Source organism: Phyllopteryx taeniolatus, chromosome 22 (genome assembly GCF_024500385.1).
Source record: "Phyllopteryx taeniolatus isolate TA_2022b chromosome 22, UOR_Ptae_1.2, whole genome shotgun sequence".
NCBI lineage: Eukaryota > Metazoa > Chordata > Actinopteri > Syngnathiformes > Syngnathidae > Phyllopteryx > Phyllopteryx taeniolatus.
The window spans coordinates 919,591-944,403 of record NC_084523.1 but is presented as its reverse complement, the minus strand read 5'-3'; the positions used below and the strand labels follow the sequence as shown (position 1 = coordinate 944,403).

General features: G+C 41.1%; 2 protein-coding genes across 6 annotated transcripts; both read left to right on the top strand.

Moving 5' to 3' along the window:
- The first annotated feature begins 820 nt into the window (after positions 1 to 820).
- On the top strand, positions 821 to 19,386 carry ipo8 (importin 8). 5 transcript variants are annotated; one of them, XM_061761801.1, is made up of 25 exons: positions 822 to 1,208; positions 2,704 to 2,785; positions 4,778 to 4,934; positions 6,295 to 6,453; positions 6,629 to 6,785; positions 7,801 to 7,890; positions 8,043 to 8,137; positions 8,702 to 8,786; positions 8,884 to 9,018; positions 9,279 to 9,378; positions 9,528 to 9,604; positions 10,220 to 10,336; positions 11,743 to 11,832; positions 12,176 to 12,341; positions 12,513 to 12,673; positions 12,919 to 13,044; positions 14,536 to 14,602; positions 14,994 to 15,119; positions 15,669 to 15,766; positions 15,883 to 15,978; positions 16,793 to 17,013; positions 17,618 to 17,823; positions 18,016 to 18,243; positions 18,372 to 18,501; positions 18,863 to 19,386. In XM_061761801.1, coding segments are annotated over exons 1-25 (3,054 nt in total). In that variant the 5' UTR covers positions 822 to 1,124; the 3' UTR covers positions 18,864 to 19,386. The 5 variants fall into 5 exon arrangements, 2 of the variants coding, with proteins under 2 accessions (XP_061617785.1, XP_061617784.1); XM_061761800.1 differs by having other exon boundaries at positions 14,536 to 14,611; XR_009786365.1 differs by having other exon boundaries at positions 821 to 1,208; positions 14,536 to 14,611; positions 18,016 to 18,501.
- Positions 19,387 to 21,247: 1,861 nt separating this feature from the next.
- On the top strand, positions 21,248 to 22,363 carry LOC133471813 (uncharacterized). Its single transcript, XM_061761803.1, has 2 exons — positions 21,248 to 21,471; positions 21,539 to 22,363. Exons 1-2 carry the CDS (start codon positions 21,258 to 21,260, stop codon positions 22,048 to 22,050), a joined length of 726 nt encoding a protein of 241 aa, XP_061617787.1. The 5' UTR covers positions 21,248 to 21,257; the 3' UTR covers positions 22,051 to 22,363.
- Positions 22,364 to 24,813: the final 2,450 nt, after the last annotated feature.

The window sequence follows — 24,813 nt, the reverse complement described above, 5'->3', positions numbered from 1 at the left end:
CATGCCTTGCAGCAATTGTAAATACTAGTCTTACATGTTTTATTGTTAATGTGAGTTTTGTTTTGGTGGGTCCTGTAATGTAGTAGTTGAGTATATTTTACTTAGGTACTTGTTTCGCATCATTTTTTTTGGGTACCCTGTGTTAAGTTAGCCCTTTGTGTAGTGAGTCCTACAATTAGTTCATTGGGAGTTACCCGAGTAAATGTCACTATTCAACTTTTTGTCAAAATGTTGTCCGTTGTTGTGTTTCCACAGATGGTAAAGGCCTGGCTTCATCCGCACGCCTTCAGATGACAACTGTTATTAATTATAGTCACGAGTGTCAAACTTATTTTTGTCAGGGGGCACATCGTAGTTATAGTTTCCCTCAAAGGGTTGTTATGACTGTGAAACCGTATGTACCGCATATTTACCTCATATTACTAAATATACAGAAGTTGATGGATAAGTAGCTTTGAAATCAACGTAATTAAAAGTGAAGACAATTTGCGAGTTTGGTATTATTGCAAGAAACATGAATTAGACATGTTTTTGCGGGCTGGATGTGGGCCCCGTGCCTTAACTTTGACACCTGCAAATTAGCTTCCATACGAGCCAAAACTCCCAACAGTAAGAAAAGATTCAAATGCACAATCATCGCCCGAACTGTTAGTCTGAGGCGGATTTGCTACAAAGTCTGATTTTTGTCAGTTGTCACGAGGCAAAAGACAAATATTCCATTTTGAACCCAAGGACGAGTTCTGGCAGTAACCCCTCCAAGACTCCAGGTGGCAGCAAACTTCCAGAGGCACTCATAAATGAAGCCGTAAAGTGAGTGTGTTAGTTTACGTCCTCCAACTACTGCTTACCGGCAGCGTTTAGTTTGTTTAAAAGCTTGATGGAATTTTAAATAGCTACCATGTTGCCTCCTCTATTAATTCACTACCGCTTGCTGATATAGTCAGTAGTAGTCCTCGCCTTGAAGAAATACTTGTTTTGGTTTAGTTTACTCACATAGTGTCAAATTCTATCACTGCCTTGGCGACAATTAATGCACGTCCACAACGGCCTTCAGAATTAAGTGAGTAGTAGTTAATGGTATTTGCATGTACCGCAGTATATAGAGGGACCCGTGGAGTCGAGGCATGGATCCCAACCGGATAATTCAAGCTCTGAGAGGAACCATCGATCCTAACCTCAGAAGAGCGGCCGAAGATGAACTCAATCAGGTGGGCGCTGACGGTGGTTGTTTCGTTGTAATTATTGTGAGATGAGCCGACTGTTGTTTTAGAAACCCTAGCCCACATTTGCCAGACGCTGTGCCGCTTAGCTCTAATTATCTGCCGGATGTAAAGCAGTGTTATCCATTTAAAAACAAACCAAAAAAACCCAAACATAATTAAATAATACAGAAATGCAGTTAAAATAATTTAAAGTTTAATGCTAATCTAACACATTATTCATTATTGGTATAGGTAAGACGAGGTTATACTATTGCTAACCATATTTTGAAAAGGTTATTATGAGAAAGCCCATTGTATAGGATGTTTATTACTAGTATAATAATCATCTTATATTGAAGTCGAATTATATATCAAGCAATCTAATAGTATACTATGCATAATTATGTGTAAATATGGTTACTAGATAAGAAATTGCATTGCATGTAGTATTTTGTACATTGTATATATTTTGTCTTATGGCAGTAGTGTATTATGATGAAATATTGTTGAGATATTGATAATGGAGCGGAGATTAAAGAGGTACGAACAGATAAGTTTATACTTCTTCCGACTGCCTTTCGAATGTAATTTATTACCAATATTTGGGTTCCATCCGGGATCAGCCCTGAGCCCCTTCCTGTTTGCAGTGGTGATGGATAGGCTGACAGATGAGGTTAGACTGGAATCCCCGTGGACCATGAGGTTTGCAGATGACATTGTGATCTGCAGTGAAAGCAGGGAGCAGGTGGAGGAACAGTTAGAAAGATGGAGGCATGCACTGGGAAACAGAGGAATGAAGATTAGCCGAAGTAAGACAGAATATATGTGCATGAATGAGGGGGGGGAAGAGTGCGGTGCTAGGCAAGAGAGCTAGAGGAAGACCAAAGCGAAGGTTGATGATATCATGAGGGCAGTTGGTGTTCCAGAGGAGGATGCAGGAGATAGGCTTACATGGAAAAGGATGACGCGCTGTGGCGACCCCTAAAGGGACAAGCCGAAAGGAAAAGAAGATTTGGGTTGACTACTCTTTTAGTTTCTCTATTGTTGTTTTCATTGTTGATTTTTGTTTGTATATGTTTGTTTGACTTGGTTTATCACAAGAGTACTTGTAATAACTGTTTTATTTTATACATCAGGGGGGAAAAAACTCGCGCACAGAAGAACCACATTTCTTTTAAATTACAGCTGCAAACCAGCTTTGCACATCTTGAAACTGAAGTTTTTGTCCAGCTAAAGCATCTGAGGACAGCAATTTTCAAATTTTACCACAGATTATCATTGTAATCCTTGCATTTCTTTCTAAATCAAATCATCCGTAAGCAGTTTATTTCAATTTAAATTTTTACAATGTATTTGGAATATTTTTTTTACTGTTTTGTTACCATAGTTTGTTGTTTATGTCTGGTTTAAAGTGTATATATACAGTATAACAGGAGTAGCATGAATATTGTCCCCGTGTCCATTTTAAGCATTTTTGGTTCTTTGGTCTGGTGTGTTTCAGTCCTACAAAATCATCAACTTTGCACCAACTCTACTTCAGATCATTATATCAGAGCAGGTGGAGTTTCCAGTTCGACAGGCAGGTATGGTGTTCCCATTGAATATCAAATTTTTGTTCTTCTTACTGTTGTGTTTCACTTCAGTCACTGCTGTTGTCAATTTGATGATTTCTCAGTACTGAAAAATAGGGATGGGCATTTGACAAAAATGTACACAGCTAGACTATGGTAAAAATTAATCAATTTATATGTTAATTGTTCCCCTCCTGGAAGCTGTCACCTTATCGTGGTGAACGGGTTTGTGTGTCCCAATGATCCGAGGAGTTAAGTTGTCTGGGGCTTCACGCCCCTGGTAGGGTCACCCATGGCAAACAGGTTCTAGGTGAGGGACCCGGCCGGGCACGGCCCGTAAGGGTAACGTGGGTCCCCCTTCCCATGGGCTCACCACCTGTGGGAGGGGCCATGGGGGTCGGGTGCAGTGCGAGCTGGACTGTGGCCGAAGGCAGGGACCTTGGCAATCCGATCCCCGGCTACAGAAGCTGGCTATAGGGACATGGAATGTCACCTTTCTGGCAAGGGAAGGAGCCCGAGCTGGTGTGTGCGGTCGAGAAGTTCCAAATAGATGTAGTCGGACTCACCTCCACACACAGCTTGGGCTCTGGTACCATTCCTCTCGAGAGGGGCTGGACTCCCTTCCACTCCGGAGTTTCCCACGGTGAGAGGCGGCTCGACGCCTGTACTATGGGGTTTACCCCGGTGGACGAGAGGGTATCCTCCCTCCGCCTTCGGGTGGGGGGACGGGTCCTGACTGTTGTTTCTGGCTATGCACCAAACAGCAGTTCAGAGTACCCACCCTTTTTGGAGTCCTTGGAGGGGGTGCTGGAGAGCGCTCCCGCTGGGGACTCCATGGTTCTGGGGGACTTCAGTGCTCACGTGGGCATTAACAGTGAGACCTGGAAGGGCGTGATTGGGAGGAACACCCCCCCCCCCCCCCCCTCCCCAACAACAACAGTGAGACCTGGAAGGGCGTGATTGGGAGGAACCCCCCCCCCCCCCCCCCCGATCAGATCCCGAGTGGTGTTTTGTTATTGGACTTCTGTGCTCATCACGGATTGTCCATAACGAACACTTTTACAATGCATGATTTTGCTTCTACTCATATGATCAAAACATTAAGTATTATCTGTATTTTGTTAGGTTTTTGCAAGGAATTATTCTGAAGTTAAGCACTTGATTTGAACACGTAACACTTTTTTATATTTTATTCACTACTCTTATTTTGAAATTCACAGCCCTACTTTTATTTCATGAATTAGAAAACACACAGTTGTGCTCCTATGTTTGATTAGCCAGGCATAATTTGTAAGATGGGTAAAATTCTTTAAAGAAAACACAAAGGACCAGGTAAATCACCTTTAATTTTATTTTAATGGGATTCAAATTAAACAATCAAGCATTTCAGAAAAGCATTATTATTAAACGAAACATAACCATAAAGAAATTAATGATGGTTGTTTTTCAGTCATCAGTCATATTAAAAAAAAAATAATAATAATAAATAAATAAATATATATAAAATATTTCACAAATCCTGCCAGGGTATGTAAACTTATGAGCACAACTGTACATACAGAATATGCAGTCATACGTACCCCTGTCATATTGGCGGTGGCATATTAGAATGAAAGTGTACACCTTTCTCTTAACCTCTAGGTGCGGTGGCATTTTGGAATGAAAGTGTACAGTGTTCACGATGCTCTCTGACCACAGGGCACAAAACTAAATCCCTAGCAATCTGTTATTGTGTTTTCTATATAATCTCTACAATGTATGAGTACTAAAAGAAATGGACTTTTCTACCATATTCAAATTTATTGAGATGTCCCTGTACTGGGGAGCAGGGTGAGTAGAGGCTCATTTGCATGTGACAGGGCAGACATTTTATTAAACCACGTTTAATTGACAACATCTTGTTCTTCTGCAGGCTAGTTGAGACTGAAGCATTTTTGTTCTTTTTGAGCTTTGTGTGAAGGTGTGAAACTGTTTATCTGTTTAATTGTTTGTGCATGCCCACAGCGGCTATCTATCTGAAGAACATGATTGGCCAGTATTGGCAGGACAGGGAGCCGTCTCTGGGAAAAGTGGTGTTCCCCTTCAATATTCATGAAAACGACCGCCAGCAGATCAGAAACCACATTGTGGAGGGTGTCATCCGCTGTCCTGAGACCATACGGTACATCTATTGTCACCCTCTAAACTTCAATGCAATTTGTAAACTTTGCTGTCAACTCAGATTAAAAATTTTACAGGTTTGTGTATAGAAATCTCAATGGGCTGCAGACTCGGGACAGTACCACTGGATTGGCAAACCAGGGTGGTAGGGGGATCAGAGCGTGTGTTCCAACTATAGGGGGAGCACACTCCTCAGCTTCCGTGGAAAAGTCTATTCGGGGGTGCCGGAGAGGCGGGTCCGTCGGGAAGTCGAGTCTCAGATTCAGGAGGAGCAGTGTGGTGTTTTTGTCCTTGCTGTGGAACAGTGGACCAGCTCTGCACCCTTGACAGGATTCTGGAACAGGATGTAACCAATTTAAGAAGCACCCACTGACGAACACAGAAACAAACAGAAATGGAAACAAACATTTCTTACCCAAAGTTGTTTTATGTTTAAAAGTGGGTTCCCCAGATGGCCCCGCGGAAGTATTTTCCAATGGTAGTCTTTTTCTTTTTTTTTTGAGAACATTTTACAAGGTTTCCGGCTGCGGCAACCTTTGGGAACACTCGGGAATCATCGGCGCTTATCCGGAAGCGTTTTGTGAGATCACGTGTGATCACGCAAGACTTTGAGATCGATGATACCACAGAATCTGTGTGTGTGGTCTGTTGTGTTGAGATTCTCGGAGCACACCTCACACGACTACCAAAACTGTTGGATGTCCGATTTTATTTTATTTTTTATCTTGTTTTATCTTATCTACAGTATGTTTGAGGTATACTGAAATAATGACTCTTGTCTCAGTTTACTCACAAATGGACTTACTCAGTGTAAGAGGTTTGGCTGTTTAATTGAACACACTGTTGAGATACTTCCAGGAAACACAGGAACAAAAATCTTAATAAATAATAATTTTCGTACCAATTAAGTGAAATGAGCTAATCTTCTGATCTCTGATGGCTCGCTGTTGATTTTTATTTATTTATTTTCCCCCTGGTGTAAAAGGATGGGCATTTATTTGAGGGGGGCATTTATTTTATTTTGGTTCCCTCATGGGATGAATAAGTTATCTATTATTTCTTTAAGTAGTTGAAACACCAGTGACTAATTGAGGCACAGGTTCTATTAAAGGGACAGCCACTGTTTGCGAAACTGCAGTCACGAAAGTCTAGTGTAAAATACGAATGGGTTTAGATTCTGGAAAGTGGGCTATTTGTCAGCTTATATTTGATTAGATCAGTGAACTATTTGATTAATGTGCCATTCATTTTATTATCGTCTATAATCAGAATTCAAATTAACACCAAACACACAAATCCTATTACTATTATACTTCTAATCTTCAGCCTGTAATAACTTCCCATGTATGCATTCTATGCAGCGCCCAGCTGACGATGTGTCTTCGGACTATCATCAAACATGACTTCCCAGGACGTTGGACTGCCATAGTGGACAAGTTGAGCTTGTACTTGCAGTCGAACAACAGCGGCAGCTGGTATGGCAGCCTGCTGGCTCTCTACCAACTTGTCAAAACCTACGAGTGAGTAACCTGCTCAGAATTGTCCATTCCAATGAAATATTGTGGAATTACTGTGGTCGTTTCTTTAAACTAATGGATCAAAACACAGTTGCTGTCACTGTTTATGTAGGAAAATGAACAACTCTGCTTGGTTCCAGTTTTCTTTTTATGACAATGTGTTCTGTTTGCATTTCAGGTACAGGAAGGCAGATGAGAGGGAGCCCTTGCTTGCAGCCATGCAAATCTTTCTGCCCAGGATTCAGCAACTCATCATCCAGCTGCTTACTGATGCCACAATCTTCTCTGTCCTCATTCAAAAACAAATCCTTAAAATCTTCCATTCTCTCATACAGGTATATTCATGCCTCTTTCAACTTTTTTTTTGTTTTTTTGTTTTGTTTTCTTGCTTGGTATGACGTCAGCAACAGAACTGGAGACCAAATTTGCTGCGTCGCCGGTGTGACTAAAGGAATGTACTATTCTATAAAGTGGCAGTATTTTGTCATATTTTATATATCGTCACTGTCAGGTGGCGTCCCCCCCTCCCCCACCTACAAAATGACAACTTTTCAGGGGGGGAAAAAAAACACCACCATTTTGCTTCAATTTCCAAACACCGCTCAAGTTGGTATTATACCTTATATTGCTATCCTATACTGTTCGTTGCACACTCTCATCAACACAACAGCACCCCAAAATTATGTTCAATTGCAAAAAATAATAATAACGCAAATGTATTATGCTGTCATAGGTCAAAATGGTATGAACACGGCGCAATGCCGGCGGGTGTTTGCCGTTTTGACAGCCGTGCCCGTCAAAGTCCGCCGCGGTCACACAATGCCACTGACCATACCAAAAAAACCTTTAACTTCACAAACACCCGTGTTATGTCATCTTCGCAAACTCTTTTTCAATATGAGCTGACTAAACCCGTGTATTAGGCGGAAATGAATCTGCGAACAATATCGTTTGTCTACAGTGCTCCAACCTTGAGGAGCTTCATCCTAACAGGGAGCTGTTCTTGTCTATCTAATTAGAAAATATTTTTGATTTATTAATTTGTTTATTATTTAAGTTTACAGTTATTAAAGTAATATTATTTTATTTCTAGGAGTTTGTTTCATGTTCAACCATATGTACAGTACTTTGCTACAGCTCTGGTTGTTGTTAAAGGTCCCGTGCCAATATATATATATATATATATATATATATATATATATTTATTTTTTAATAATCTTTTATGTCCTTTTGTCAGGTTTGCAAGGTAACCCCTGACATTTAGTTGGCTTTTTTCAATGGTCGGGGTATGAATGAATGATTTTGTTGCTCCTGCTGCTGTTGATATTAACGCTGATCTTCTACCTGCAGTACTCGCTGCCTCTCCAGCTGATCAACAATTCAGTGATGACTCAATGGATGGAAATCTTTCGAGCCGTAATGGACCGTGGCGTTCCTTCCGTAAGACTCACGACCCACCCATCGGTCACTGTTGCTGCGGCCAGATGAGGATGTATCGTGTATATATGAAATCTCACTGCTCCATTGTGTCACTCATTGAGTGTCAGTTCACTGCTTTGGAGTCAAAAAGTCATATTTCACTGAATTTTTAGGAGACTTTGGAGGTGGATGAAGATGACCGTCCTGAGTTAGCATGGTGGAAGTGTAAAAAATGGGCACTGCGTGTCATTACGAGACTGTTCAAGCGGTGAGCATGGACCTCTTTTTGCAACACTGTGAACAGACACGATTAGGAATTTGCAGAGTTTAAGCATGTACAGTGTCTTGCAGAAGGATTCATGCCGCTTGAACTTTTCCACACTTAGTCATTGTTATAACTTAATTTCTTGTAATCCCACATTTCTGAAAGAGAAGCATAACACATTTGCGACTAAACCGTCAAATCTGATAAAGGTCATTTCAACGTTGAGCCACAGAAGTGAGAGGGACTGGAGCAAACCATTTTTGAGGCAATAAGGGGTGCTGTATTTGTGTTGTTACAAAATTGGAATTACCTTTCAACCAAGTATTGTATGGTTTTACACTTGTTCTTTTTTCAGTTGTTTAAAAAGTACAAGGATGGGAGCACCATGCTGTTGGGGTTGATTTTCTTTAGCACGGACAAGGAAACTTTGTTGGTCTAGCACATGAAATCCCAATAAAATTAACTCATATTTGGGTTTGTAATATAACAAAATGTGAGAGTTCAAGGGGTTTGAATACTGTAACCAAGTATTTTTTTGGTTTTTATTCTAATTGTTTTCTTTTTCAGATATGGGAGCCCAGGCAATGTGACAAAAGAGTACTTTGAGTTTGCAGATTTCTTCTTGAAGACCTATGCAGTGGGCTTACAGCAAGTAAGTATTTGTGAACCGGGTATAAAATTGACAGCTGATAAAAGCAATAGGATTTCTTGCTCTGACTTGTCTGTCTCTGTTGTCACTGTCTGCCCAGGTCTTGTTGAAGGTAGTGGATCAATACAGGCAGAAGGAGTATGTTACTCCTCGTGTTCTCCAGCAGTGTCTCAACTACCTCAACCAGGGACTTTCTCATTCGCTGACGTGGAAACAGATAAAGCCTCACATGCAGGTAACGGGAAATCATTGTTCGTGGAAGTATTTATTTATCATAAATGTCAAAATATATTTGTGTATCATATTGACTTGACTTTCGACTACCCAAAGAATCACTGTTACGTTTTAGATATAGATGGATATATGCCTTTTGTTTACATATGTATAAATTGCTTGATGGGTTGGTTTTAGCTTGTTTAATAAAAGTAAAAAAAAAAAAAAAATGCTCCTGTTTTTCTTTTTTTGTATTTTTTTGTTCACTTTCATCTCTTACAGACGATTTGTCAGGAAGTGATCTTCCCTCTCATGTGTTACAAAGATGAGGACGAGAGGCTGTGGCAGGAAGACCCATTTGAATACATCCGCATGAAGTTTTGTGAGTGCTTATAACCTACACGTTTAGATGAATTTATTGTTATGCCTGTAATTCTTAATTTGTTCTTAACCTGTGTGTATGCTTGTAATGCTTTTCACTAGTTTTAGAACACTAAAACCTTTCTGACTTAATTTTTTTTCCCCCTACAGACCTCTATGATGATCATGCCTTTCCAGCCACTGCTGCACAGAGCCTTTTGTGCAATGCTGCGCGAAAGAGGAAGGAGGTGAGGAGAAGAATACAATACAGTATTGAGCAACATACCGTATAACACTTGTAGGAACTGACTCTTGGTCTGATTGTAGTAAAGGTTGCCCATTTGTAAACCCAAATTGGGTTTACAAATGAAAATAAAATCCCTTGGTTCACGTATTATTTTAGGTTCAAGAGCAGCTTTGAAATAGTTGTGGAAGGTTCAGTTGTGATTTTTTTCACGCGCCACATAAACATACTGCCTACGTGTGCCACACATTGCAGCTCTTTTTTAAAAAATTTTGCTCTAAATTATACCTCAGTATGCCTCCAAAGAAAGTAAAAACTGCTAGTGTTATTTGCAAGCCTGAACGTAATACTGTTGGGTAAAAAAAAAAAAAAAGCAATAATAGCAAAAGATGAGTGGTGTTTGTGTTTGAGATGTCGATGCACATTGTGGTTGGTCGAAGTCTACCCTCTGTACTTTTGTAATCATTATAAACATTATAAAATTGTATGTCCCAGTGATCCTAGTAAGTTGTCTGGAGCAAACGGGAAAAAAAAAAAAAACCCTGTTTGGTTTGCAAACGGAGTCACGGAATGGATTAAATTCATAAACAGAGGTTCCACTGCACTTTTCTCTTCCAAGGTTCTGCCTCAAATGATGGAGTTCTGCCATCAGATACTTATGGATCCCATGTCTGACTCCCGAAGGAAAGATGGAGCACTGCACTGCATTGGAGCGCTAGCTGAGCTACTACTGAAGGTATTTATGTTGGATTAGTGCTGTGCAATATTAGTGAACAAATAATCAAAAACCTCAAGCTGTTAGATGCCGAACCCAGTTGAAGTTTCCTGTCAAATGAAACGTAAAACAACGAGAAACTAGACTGTATTTAGAACAACCAAACAATGTTGCCTTATGAATGGCCCGCTATCTTAATGCTAACATGTAAAGAAGAATGCCATTGACATTAAAACTCTTTAAGAAATGATTTGAACACAGTGTAGCAACACATGTTGACAGATAATATAACAATACTCACAGACATATATTCTTTATCCGCTTTGAAAAATTACTTATGGTACAGCATCTTAATGAGTCACTTACAGTAGTAGTAGAAGTAGAAGGTGGGCCAAGGCGGTCGCACCAGAAGGAGCAGCACAATGAATTGAATTGCAGCATTAAACCATGATGCACAGTTTTTAATTCTTTACATTGTATTTAATAATGTTGTCACTCTGGTATGAAGTACAGTATTATTGATTGCTTTTTTTCCATATTATAATGTTTTTTTTGTTTTGTTTTGGTGGGGCGGGGATGCTGAACAGATTGGCATTTCCATTCATTTTAATGGGAGAAGTTGATTTGAGATAAGTGTTTTGAGTGAAGAGCGTGGTCACAGAACAAATTGAACTATAAATAAAAATCTACCGTACGATATAACCCTCTATCAATGTTATTTTGAATAAAACTTGTTGGCAACTCAAACATCAAATTTTTTTCTCCCACTAAAGACATGGCATGAACAGCTGTCGGGAGGCAGCGTGAAGTTCTAATAAAGCACTAATGGTACATCAAAATCCAAAGTGTTGAAAAGAAAGAAATGGCACATGGCTCAAAATTTGTGTTTTGGGGACTTTGTAACAAGGTAGCAGGTACTGGAAAAGTATTGCAATACGTCTTGGTCAAAAATGATAGGATACCACATAGATTTTTTTTTTTCCCTTGCTGCAGGTTGCTCGCAGTGTGCCTGCGACCACAGCACTCTCCGACTCATTATTCATCTCATACATTTGGTCAGTCAAATTGCAAACCAAATTGCTTGAGGATGCAGAGAACATGACCAGAAAGCCACTGTTTTAAAAGACAAGTCGCAGTCAAAGTTGTATTCAATCAATTCACAAATACCAAATGCAAGTAAAGAGCAACGTCTAGTGTGATATGTGACAACTACAGTACTGTAGTTAAAAACATCAACGCGATGAATTCTGGGTTCCCATAATAACAATAATTTTGAACATAGCGACATTCCCAATTAAAATAAGATGTACACACATGCAGTCCTTTTTTTTTAACACAGAGCTGTGCTCATGAGAGACTGAGACCATTGATGAACCTTTTTCAACAGTCTTATGTTTTCTTTGGGCTTTGCTATGTGTGGTCTACAGAAGCGGATTTACATGGAGCAGATGGAGTTGATGCTGCAAAACTACGTCTTCCCTTTGCTCAACTCTCGATTGGGTTACTTGCGAGCCAGGGTAAGTTAATTTGTTTTATTTAGAGAGGGGCCTTCAGGGTACTCAAGGTCATAAATCAATACTAGAAAAATAACAGAACATAAAGCTATCAAACTTGTGGTTTATAAAAACATGTGAAGCTTTTTGTGCTGACTCCAATCAAGGGAATTAATATTACATTTGCATCCATACATACGAACATTGACGTAATTTCAAATTTTGTTTGTCTTTGCCAAAAAGTAGTACTGGTGTAGACTGAGGAATAGCGCACGTGTGCAACCTAACAAAACGAATGATCTGAATGCACTTTTGTACTGTATATAGTTGTGCTTTTATTCATTTGCGGTTCCACCGTTTTTGCCAGTCATGCTGGGTCCTCCACTGCTTCAGTCAGCTGAGTTTCCATAATGTGATGGCGTTGAGGAATGCCGTGGAGTTGGTCAAGAAGGACCTGGTTGATGACAATGAAATGCCAGTTAAGGTGGAGGCAGCCATTGCTTTACAAATGTTGATCACCCATCAGGAAGAGGGTATGTTGAGGAATGTGAGCACATTGCAGTGTTGGGTAGTTTAAAGATGCTTTTTTTTGCCAGATTTGCTAGAGCAGGCTACAAAATACCTTTAATATATTTGGATTGATCAAATCAAGAAATTTTGTAGGATCATGATATCATTTTCCCCCCCCCATTATTCTTCTGTAGCAAAGCTGTACATCAGGCCGCACATTCGACCTGTCATGCAACAGCTGCTCCATGTGGTCAAAGAGACAGAGAATGATGATTTGACAAATGTCATTCAGAAGATGATCTGCGAGTACAACGAAGAGGTTGCGGCAATTGCTGTCGACATGACACAGAACCTGGTAGGACGTAGGGACAAAAACTGTCCCGTTTCATTTTTTCAATGCCTTGTGTGTCATCCTCATATCTGTTCAATTGTGAGGAAACACGGTGTTTTGTTTGAACTAGTCTAAAAGATCCCAGTGACTTTCTAGCATAATTTTCAGCAGTGATTCTCAACTGGTGCGTCATGACTCACTTTTGAGTGGTGGTTCTACCGTCTTTTTGTTTGTTTTTTAACAATTGAGTGTATATGTGTACTTCCCAGGCAGAGATCTTTACCAGGGTTCTTCAGAGTGAGGAGTACGAGGAGAATGAGGACAAGACAGTCATGGCCCTTGGCATCCTCAGCACCATCGACACCATTCTCACGGTCATGGAGGACCACAAGGAGGTTACTCATGCGCGCTACTCGCACATATGCGCACATACTGTTAATCTTGCAAGGCATTTGCTATGCTTCTAAGTGGATGTACGGCAGTGGTGATCGATCATAAATTTACTGGACCTGTCATTTTCCAACCGGGAGGCGGAAGAGAAAGCGGCAAGAGGTTTAGAAAACGAACGCGAGACCATACAGCAAGATAGTAAAGCGTGATCTTTTATATTTTGCGGACTCTGCGTCCAACAACCGGTTTGAACCTGCTTTTCAAACACGTTATCTAAAGATGCAAAAGCGGCCATCGCAATTTCTCTCACGTTTGATAAATGACATTACATGTGCTAAATTCATCTATTTGTATCTTCTCCCATAACATGCAAAATGAGCTTACATGACAATTCTGCAGACGCATTCCTATGTGCACCCAATAAGGAGATTGGCTTCCATCTGTTTGTGTCAACAATCAAGTTAATCATAATAATATAATACATTTTATTTCAAGCACCTTTCATGAACCTTAAAAGACACTGAACAATAAAACAATAGTGGTTAGAGGCACAGAGGAGAAATAAAAAAAATGTGCTCAAAGATTTATACAGTCCTGCTCACCATTATTGGCACCCCTTCATTTTTTTTTTTTTTTTTGCATAACCTGTATAATATCTTCAGAAATAAACGAAAATGTGCCAAACTATTTTCCTCCCACTCTCCCTTTGCAATTTGTTAAAGCGCTTGAACATTTTCAAGCTTCTTTACTCCAATGGCAGATTTCAGCTCCCCCCAAAGATTTTTAATCGGATTGAGATCGGAACTCATTGCTGGCCATTTAAAAAACATTTTTTATTTTTAAATTTATTTTTCAACCATTCCTGTGTGCATTTGGATGTGTGCTTTGGGTCAAACCAAGTTTTCTTACACTAGGTAAGACATTTCACTCTAAAACCGCTTGATAATTCTCTGATTTCATGATGCCTCTGATGCAGGCAAGGCCTCCAGTACCAGATGCAGAAAAGCAGCCCCACAACATTATGAATCCTCCACCATGCTTAATGTGCAAACATATTTATAGTGCACTATAGTTGATCATTATCGTAGAGTATATAGTAATTATACATAGTGCACTATCAATATGGGAACCAGTCAATCAGTAGTCGCTAAAATTCAAGTTGTTATAGGGGATCAAATAATTTTTTCACTCAATAAAATTCACATCTTATAACTTAAATATTGTGCGTTCATGGTATTCATTTTTTTACTGATAATCATAAAACCAAAATAAGTATAAACATTGCAGAGACTTGTACTTTTTGAGCAAATATAAAAATTCAGCAGGGGATCAAATAATTATCTCTCCCACTATTGTATATCCAAAAGTCCAAAACCAAAGACGCCTTTCCGTCGGCAAAATGCACAGGAGTGATGGGCAAAATTATCTTATAAATATTATATTGTATATGTGGATGATTGATTTTTTTTTTTTGTTCTTCTTTTTATCCTCCTCAGATCACTCAACAGCTGGAGGATATCTGTTTGCAGGTGATTGGCCTGGTCTTGCAGAAACCTATCATAGGTATGCCAGGTGTGTCTGTGCAGCATAGTGTTTTGTCGTTTGGCAAACACATTTTTCACTGTTATTGGTTTTCTGTGGTGCACATAGAATCTGTCGACAATAAAAAGATGATGAAAGTCATATTTGTTACAGCCACGTAAAAAAATAATCTTCTTGTCATATCTGAACGGAATCCCCAATATTTAGGATTTTATGGAAATTTGCCATACTAAATTTGTAACATTAGACATTACATAACGGATTGGAATGAAAGTACACATTTGTCACCAACCCTAGGCACTGGTATACATTTGATACAATGTTAAAGAATTTTTTCATTTTTCCTTATATTGTACCTGGCTATACCAAAAAGTGAAAATATTAACATGCATAAAATTCATCTCATGGACAGAATTCTATGAGGAGATCCTGTCTCTGGCATTTGGACTTACATGCCAGACCATCTCCCCCCAGATGTGGCAGCTGCTGAGCGTCCTGTATGAGGTCTTTCAGCATGACTGCTTTGACTACTTCACTGGTTGGTCTCACATGACTTGACTGTTGTGGTCAGAAGATTACATACACTCATCATGGGCATGAGTGTCACGTTAACATTAACATGATCTGAACTGGTTCAGTGATTATACTTAATATGATTTATTTTTTTTTCCTCTCTCCAGTGGCGTTAACGGTAAAGACAGTTTGAGTGACAAAAAAACACCGCTTGTAAAAAGCTTTTTTTTTTTTTTTTTTTCAGTAAATATTGTTGCAAAAAACATTTTGGCATTAAGCTTTTAAAATATGAAACCTTTTATGGATAACAACTGCCAATAATTCAAATACTTATATCAGTAAAATATATTTATTTTCAAAAAGAAATTCAGTGGGCCCCGTCTTTACCGTTATTGATCAAATTATATGAAAATACTCAAACCTTAAACAATAGCTTACAATATCTATAGAATTGGAGAAAACAGTCGGCTTTGCGCAACAAAAAAATGAACAGGTTGCAATATTTTTTTATATAGAAACTTTTTTTCCCTCCCCGTAAAATTATCTTACTAATACTGATATATTTGTGGTACAGATATGATGCCACTTTTGCATAACTACGTCACTGTGGATACAAATGTCTTCATCGCCAACCCCAAGAACTTGGAGATCATCTACAGCATGTGCAAAAAGGTAACGTTTTCTTATGCTGCTCTCAGGTCTACACAATCTGAACTGAATAAAACAGTTCCGAGGTTTGGAGCTTAATGTGACCGGTTGGTGAGTTTTGGTTGTTTTTCCTGTCCCAGGTGCTGACCACAGATTCAGGTGAGGAAGCAGAGTGTCACGCTGCCAAACTGTTGGAGGTGATGATACTGCAGTGCAAAGGCAGAGGGATTGACCAGGTTTGGAAAACAGTCCATGCATCACTTAATTACGCTACATCATGGGTGTCAAACTCAAGGCCCGGGGGCCAGATGCGGCCCGCCACATCATTTTATGTGGCCCGCGAAAGCAAATCATGCTCGTCAACTTCCGTGATTTTTGCTAAAAATCTGTACCCAAATTCCAAATTGTCATAATAATAATCAATAATGGTGAGATATTGCATTTTTCTGTTACCAAACCCTTCTTCTACAGTAACTTAAACAATACTTGAACAAACTATTATCCTTGTCTTCTGATTTCAAAACTAGTTATCCCTCAATTTGTTGTGTAATGGTAATCTGATTTTGGTGATTAAACATTTCACTATTCTATCCTCTGAGGGAAATCATAACTACAATGCGGCCCGAGACAAAAATGAGTTTGACAAAGTACTTCCACTTTGGCTCTCCTGTGGTTTAAAGCTTGTGTATTCGTATTTCATCTAAAATTGACCTTTGCTAGACTTTCATTGGTGTGTACTTATTTCTTCAACATGAAACGAGTTAGTTTGACGTTTTTCTGTGCGCACAAGTCTCATTGTGTGTGTGTCTGACTATACAGTGGCTTGTACAAAGTAGTCATACATACCACTTGAACTTTTCCATATTTCGTCACGTTACAACCACAAACGAAAAAACATTTTATTGGAATTTTATGTGACCGACCAGCACAATGTGGTTTGGCAAAATGCAAAACATAAAACTGCTTATCTTTAATTTGATTATCTTTTAATATACTCATTATGATTCCTCAAGCAGAAATAAAAACAATTTGTGGGTCTCATTACTGCAGTGTATCCCTCTGTTCGTGGAGGCAGTGCTGGAGCGTTTGACGCGCGGCGTCAAGTCCAACAAGCTTAGGATCACGTGCCTGGAGGTGGTCATCGCTGCTCTTTACTACAGCCCAGCCCTTCTCATGCACACTTTGGACAACACACACTTCTCCCAGAACCCACAGACCATCACTGCCCACTTCATCAACCAGTGGATGAACGACACAGAATTCTTCCTTGGGTGAGAACCACTCTGTTGTGCTTAGGTTTATAACAAATTCATAATGTACCCTCGCATACGCGCGGTTCGGCACCCGCGGATTCACCTATTCGCAGATTTAAAAAAAATAAAAAATAAAATAAAATTTCAATTTCATTTCATTTTTCTTTTTTTTTCCCTTTTTGGGGGGCAGCGAGGGACACAAACCCCAAAATGTTTATCCGTGGTTTATTACCATTCAAGAATGAATTTTTTTTTCCCTCCTCAATTTAATTATAATTGCCTCTAATTAACCTCAGATTTTCGCTATTTGCGGTCCGGCCTGGTCCCTTTCTTCATGTATTACTTTCATACATATAAATTAATAACAATAATTAACGAATATGATTTATTATTCTGTATTCCCTCGATTAGTGGTTATTGTTGTACCTTTCGGCTCGCCAAAGCGAGTCAATCATTTTTTGTTTGGCACAGTTTTTTACAATTTCTTTTACTCTTTAAAGTTGTTTAAAAAAAAATAAATAATAAATTAAAAAAAAAAGTTTTACATTATTTTTAGAAAGATTTGATTTCATTTTCTATATTATAGCTGTGTTCACCATTTGCACCTTTGATTCCCTCATAGGCTCCATGACCGTAAGATGTGCATCATTGGCCTGACTGTGCTGATGGAGCTTCCGAGCCGTCCAGCGGCGCTGGAGAGCGTCGCCAGCCAAATCCTCCCTTCTGTGCTGCTCCTCTTCTTGGGCCTCAAGCACCTCTCCGCTTCCCGTAACATCAACAAACCTGACCTGCTGGCCCACGCAAGGGCTTTGGATGAAGATCAAAATGGTGAGTTGCTCACCGGAAGCGGTGTGCTCACACGAATGTGCGGAACGGAGAGAAGTTGTAGCCGGCGCTGGAATTCATTGTGGTTATGTACAATGTATTTCGAGTTAGTCTCATCTGGTTCTGTGGCTTGTGAATACATGGCAAGAAGTTGTAGTAGTTTTACTTGCATATGACTTTGTTGTTCATCTGCAGAGGAGATTCCCACTGATGAGGATGAAGTGAATGAGAAATGTAGTATTATGCAGCAGCAGTCCAGCGTGCCAATGGGCCTGGGAGATGAGAGCAACGATGACGATGACTACTGGGATGATGATGATGATGATGATAGCTTTGAAGGAACGCCTCTGGAAGAGTACAGCACACCCGTTGACTATGACAACGGAGAAGATGAGTATCAGTTCTTTGCATCTGCCCTGCTCAGTAAGTCAACTTTTTTTCCTCCCCCTCTGCACATTTGTGAACACTGCCTCTGTTTTTTTTTTGTTTATGCGAAGCCCAGCTCAATAAAGTGTCATCACTTTGGTAATACTTCAAAATGTGAATGTCAGGGGTGCAGAATTCGGATCTGGCTTGGTACCAGTGTTTGACGGCGCCCCTCAGTGACGATCAGAAAGCACAGCTGCAGGAGATTTACAGCGTCTCGCAGCAGAGGAGGAGCACTGCCACCAAGGGCCAGTGGTAAGGAACAACATGAAGATCCTTTCGGTTCCACTTGACAATTATGTGCTACTTTGTGTTGATCGAGCACATCGGATCTCAATATAAATTAGGAAATGAAAATAAGTTTGTGGTTGTGAGGTGGCAAAATGTGAAACAGTTCAAGGGGTTTGAATACGTTTTTCAAGGCGGTAAGACTTTTGGAGTAAAATATTGTTTGGCCATCATAGCTATGTAAACAGAAAAGTACTGTCTATTTTTGAAAGTTTGGAGCCACTCCACACTGAAATCCAGTAGCACACCTGAGATGTACTTTAATTATTGTTATTTTTTTTTTTGTTCCATGTTGACTAACTTTTTTCTTTTCTTTTTTTTCTTTTAGAGTGCCGATGAGGGACTGAGGATTCTAAAGAGGATTCGGAAGGCTGATATGACCTGACCTGATCTGAATGCTTTGCAATTTCAGGCAACTTTAGCTCAGCATTCTGTCAGGCTGGCTTTTCTGTCATTTGGGACATTGTGCAATTCATATTGTCCCTACTATAATATCCAACTGGGCATACTGTATTTATATTCCCTTGACATTTAAAAAAAAAAAAAAAAAAAAAAAAAAAAAAAAAAAAAAAGAAAAGTAATAATGATCATTCTTACTGTTAGTAAACTGCAGTGTGTTCCTGTGTGTAGTTCTCAAAGAATAAAACAAACACAAATGTGGTTACATGTAATATAATCTCCTATCGCTGTAGCAAAGGATTTCTGTCATCGGATGGAATTTAGCTGTAAAGATTTTTGTCAGGGTATTGTGTGTAGAAACCGCAGAATTGACAAATTACGTTTGATATATCGTCTGCAATCTCTGTACCCTGGCAATGGTGTCACAAATAAGAAATGAAAGCTTGGCTTGGATTTTCTTGTGTGCTCTGAAAGGTTTTACTGAAACATTTTTTTTAGAATCATAAAAAAAAAAAAAAAAAAATCTCACTGCCTTGTTTTGTTGTTGAATTTTTAATTGTATAAATGGTCACATAATAATAATAACACCAAGTGAATTAAAAAAAAAAAAAAAAACAACCTGTTGAGTTTGACTTAATGGTCGTCATGGTGAAGTGCGGTTGCTATTGCGTTTTGTGAGACCATCCTGACGTGAAATGTAGTGCTGGCAATTGCACTGCAAAAAGTCCAAATTTGACCAAGATTTGTCTTACTTTTCGTCAAAAGTCTCAAAACTAATCTCACTACACTTAAAAGAAGACTCGTCACCTAGAAAAGTACTTGAATTGTTCCTTGGGACAGTCAACTCATTAGAAAATGTATGCTTTGTGTTATTAACACCAAAGTTGTTGTTGTTTTGAAATGACTAATGTTCCAATATGTTGTGCATCTTGGGTAAAAGATGTTTGACTAGATGATCCTGCGTTATTTGTGCCTACGCATGGACTGAGGGTGTTCTAAAATTGATTTGCAGAGTACGAGCAAAAACAAAAGATGAACATATTGCAAAATCACAGGTTTGTACGTACAATTTGAGCGCAAACCTGTGCGTACACACGGTGAATGAGGCCCATTGTTTTAAAACATTTTCTTTTCTTTTTTTTTTAATACTTGAAATAAGTAGGAAAAAAATGTGAGCGGAGTAATTATTGAATTTTTTTTTTTCCTCACTCCACTGGCAGTTTTTTAGTTGAATTGTTTTTTACGTGGTGTGTCTTATTTTAATTAGTTTTGAAGAGAGCTAAGACATGGTAAGAGTTTTAGTTTCCGGCCAGGTGGCCACTCGCCTTCTCTTAAGAAGTTGCATTCTTAGGTTTCTTGTACTATTTTAATTCATCTCCTGACCTTTAACCTTTAGGTTCTTTGAAGGCTCTTGCCATGAAGAGAGGTCAATTTGTATTTGTGCTTAATTTATACGCATCAAAAGACAACAACATGAAACAATAGTTGTGAAGGCGAGAGAACGTGCTTGCTCTTTTTCCCTCGTTTCTGTTAAAGTGGGCATGCAGGCTTGTGGCATCACCTGATGATGTCATCAGGGTGGAGTTTGAGTCACGTGACGACATCGTGAGGTTAGAGCTCGAGTGCAGAAGAGAAGAGCGGAGTTGACAGAAATTCATTCAGCATGTTGCTGTGTGCTTGGTCGCTGCTCGTCATCACTGTGGCAGGTGAGTGGTGCTCGGCGAGGTCAAGGGTCAGTCGACAAGTGCATGCTGAAACACGGTTGTCTCATCCTTCAGGCGCCAGCGGTGACCAGCTCGAGGCAGCCACGGGCGAAGTGTTGGCATCAGAAGGCAAACAGGTGACACTGTCGTACATTCACGCCACAGTGCTGACTGGTGCTGATTCTTTCTTCTGGTACCAACAACTTCCTGGACAAGCGCCACACTTCCTGCTTTCCCACCTGGGAAGCGGCAGCCCGTTAAGCGCCAAGCCAGGAATGTCGGCGAGCGTGGGAAGTGACAGGAGACGAGTGCACCTGCACATCGAGGATGTGACAATTGAGCACTCTGCGGTGTACTACTGTGCCGTGATGCCGCACAGTGACACAAGCGCCACATTCTCGTTACAAGAACATTTCTCTTCCTTATCTCATCACATCACACTCCGCTCCATCACTCTAAAAGCCAGAAAAGGGCACCCATCGCCAAAACTATTCATTCAATCAAGAAAAATAAAAACCAGTAGTGTGTATTTAAACACATTTAACACGGCCAATAATACCACTAATAACAAAGGAGGTGAATAGTGGATATAAAAGGTTAAAACACTCCTGTTCAAATGAAATGGAGGCGCATTTCAGCAGTGTGTACGAGACAACACGAGACATTCAGGCGAGAGGGAAGAACCACAGTGCGTTGCTGCGACGACGGAGGACATGTCATTGCAACAGGAAGCGAAGGCCGCGCCTCCTCAGCCGCAAGTCGGCATTCACGCAGACGGCCAGTGCAGAGATGAATCGTGTGCTCGTTTGCGTGCTGACTGCTGCGTTGAGTCTCGGTGAGGTCATCTGAGGTCGCCGTTGCTTTCAACTGGCGTCTGACCGCCTTTGTCGCTCTCTTGACAGGAAACGGTGAGCAAACGGTGCACCAGCCGGCGGGCGATGTCCACGCTGTGGAGGGCGCAACGGTGACGCTGGGCTGCAGCTTCAGCAGGACAGGGAGCAACGACTACATCTTCTGGTACAAACAGGAAGTGAACGCGGCACCCGAGTTTGTTCTGAGCATCTTTAAGATCGGTCAGGGCAAGACGGAGAAGAAGTACGCCAACAGGTTTCGCGCCAGCATGGACTCCAACGCCCTGCAAGCTCCTCTGCATATCGAGAGCGTGAAGCTGAGCGACTCGGCAGTCTACTACTGCGCCCTGCAGCCCACGCTGACACATCCGCTGGCGTGCCTACACAAAAACACCTGCACCCGCCTCGTGCCACGTCACATTGGGGGTGTGGTCTCGCGGGAGTCGACTGTGCAAAAAGAGGATCTTGACTCATGGGCCAACAGGCCTAAAAATGGACTCTGTAACTCGTTGAAGACGGAAATTAAGTTTTGCATCCGGATTCTTTTTCTCGCCACCCCTTAGCTTATCTGATCTCGCGTCACGCTGTCCTATGACTACGAGACCAGCAGTGGTTTCGTTTATGTGCCGCCTCGCTTCCTCCTCACAACTGGAACAAGAGGATACAAGCAATACCAGAACATTCCCGACGGGTGCTACAAAGCTCAAGCGTGAAAAACGCCGGTCCGCATGTGACGGCTGACGCTGCTCACCACCACTGTGCGTTTGAATTACAGTGACAAAAACAGAAATCCAAACTACCTCCAGTCTGCCCACTGATATGGACACAGCTGTCACCACCCTACTTTTGAAACCCAATAAAGAACCAACACGACTATCCAGTTATTGCCACTGTCCTTAATTAATAGGGGGGGGGGGTTATTTTTAAGTTTGGCTTTACAGCCAGCGTGTAGACTGGGGCTGCAGGCTGCTGTGGCTGCTTTAGAGTGCCTCGTTGTCTCGGCGTAGAAAAGCCCGATGATGACCCGATGGGATGTTTTCTGGCAACCGGAGGCTTTTAGCGGATATATTTGAAAGAAATGAGTTCCATCCACAGAAACGGACAATCATTCACACTCACACTGACATCATCACTGAGCGGGAACTGAACCCGAGCTGCCTGCACAAACGTCAGGTGAGAGCTCAGTGGCTTATAAACATGCTTTGTTGAAAAAAAAAAAAAAAAAAAAAATGAAGTCAAGCATGCTACGGGGGAGAGCGCGCACATGTGCGACCCCAAAACAGCTCTGCGGCTGCCACTTACACGTGTACACTTCCTGCCCGAGGCGAAGATGCAAAAAAAACAAGCCACACGCTGCTCCACCCTCTCATCGGAGTCAATAAGGTCACATGATTGACAGAAAGTGATGATGATGAATATAGCATAGATAAACATACTACGTCAGCACTTCCAAATATGGGCAAGCTTGCACCAGGGCGGTGGCGTCCTTGCGCGCTGCCCCGCGGCCTTTTTCACACTGCTCAAGTACCGTCTGAAAAGGCCTTTCTACCCGACCTCCATTTCCTCCCCACAATCTACATCCTGTCCCAGTAAGCTTTTGAGACAGAAACCATAACTGCTGTCATCTGTGACGCAGGTGCCATGGCGACCACTTCCTGTGGAAAGAGTCTCGAAGATAATATCAAATATCAAAAACACACAGGCAAACTCACATTCAAATGTAAAAAATATTTTGTTAGCCACATTCGAAACATAAATGCTGCAGCTTTGATGTCCTCTTAACTTGTCCTTAATAAAATATAACAATCATAAATGTATGGCGGTGTACGCCCACATGCCAATGAGCACGCATCCTACATAATACTGTATAACGTCACTCACAAACATATTGCATCTTTTATGTACATTAAATAACATTGGACCCAGCACTGACCCCTGTGGGACGCCACACACAATGGCAAAGAATTCTGACTGATATCCATCCATCAAGCAAGCATATAGGAGTTTACATATTTTCACAAATTCATCAATTTTTATAGTCACTTAATTGTCCTTATAAATTTAATCCCAGTTGTAATCAGGTTGTTTTCCAGTGTAGCCAAAGACTTTTCTGTCGTAATGCATCTGTATGGTGGTGTGTTGTAATTCAGCAACAACCTTTTTTTACAATCTCATTTTATTGAAATTTTGTTGATTTAATTGCACATTTTATTGCTCACTGAGATGAAGAAAACCTGCAAGTTCAAACACAAACACAGGAGGAAGAGGAAGGTGGTGGTGTGGCACTGGCTACTCAGGTGCGCCAAACCACAGGCGCAGTGTCATGACACAGTTGATGGCGAGCGTCTTGGCGAAAACCAGGCGCAGGGCCAGGACGGTGACGGAGAGGAGGTTCACCTTCTCGTCTGCCAACGACATGCACGTTTAACTCAGCCCGACAGACCCTCGCATGTTCAATACCAACCTGGCACCAAAGCGTCCGGGCACCACCCTGGTCCCCTGTCACCTGTGGCGGCACGACAGGAAGCGACATGAGGCGACGACGCCATGAAGTCGACAAGAGGCCGAGGCCGCGCTCCTCACCTTCCTCACACGTGTCGTTATGTGCGGCTGACAGCAGTGCCACCTGGTTGTATAGCGAGCCGTCCGATATCCGCACGGCGCGCGACTCCTCGAACATGTGTCCTTTTCCCGCCTTCGCCGTGGCGTTGTGTCGACTGAAGCCGGTGGCGAGGCACGCCTTCAGGTTGCCCGCCTCAAGTTTGTAGAAGGACGGCTCAAAATCTTCCACTAAACACCGACCGCAGTCTCTCGTTAAGCAGGGAAAACACATCGTGACAATTGGGCAAGAAGCTTGCGCTGTTCGATGCGTTGCTTTTGATCATGTGGGAGTTTTACACAAAACAGGTAACTTGATGTCACATTGGGACAACATGGTCGACTCATGTTTTGACCTGTTGCCCAAGCAGAAACTCTTGACAACAAAAGTCCAACATTCCATTAAACTGAGCCGACAACTGGACTTTTACTCCGTTTCTACTCACCAGGTTCGACACTCAATCTGCTTCCGCGTCCAAACATCAACGAGTACGCATTTACACAATGTGACACTCATAGACTAAAACGGCACCTGCTAACTTTCAGTTTCAGCATTGAATTAAAACAAAACGACGAAGTGTCTTAAGAAATACAAAAATCCACTTACAGGCCTCCACTGTCAATCTGGTCCCACTTCCAAAAAGTAACCTGGTGATTCCTGACACACAACAGTTGTTTCCTGAACAAGAACCTAAATAACCTCTCCAAGAACCTCATAAGAACTGTTG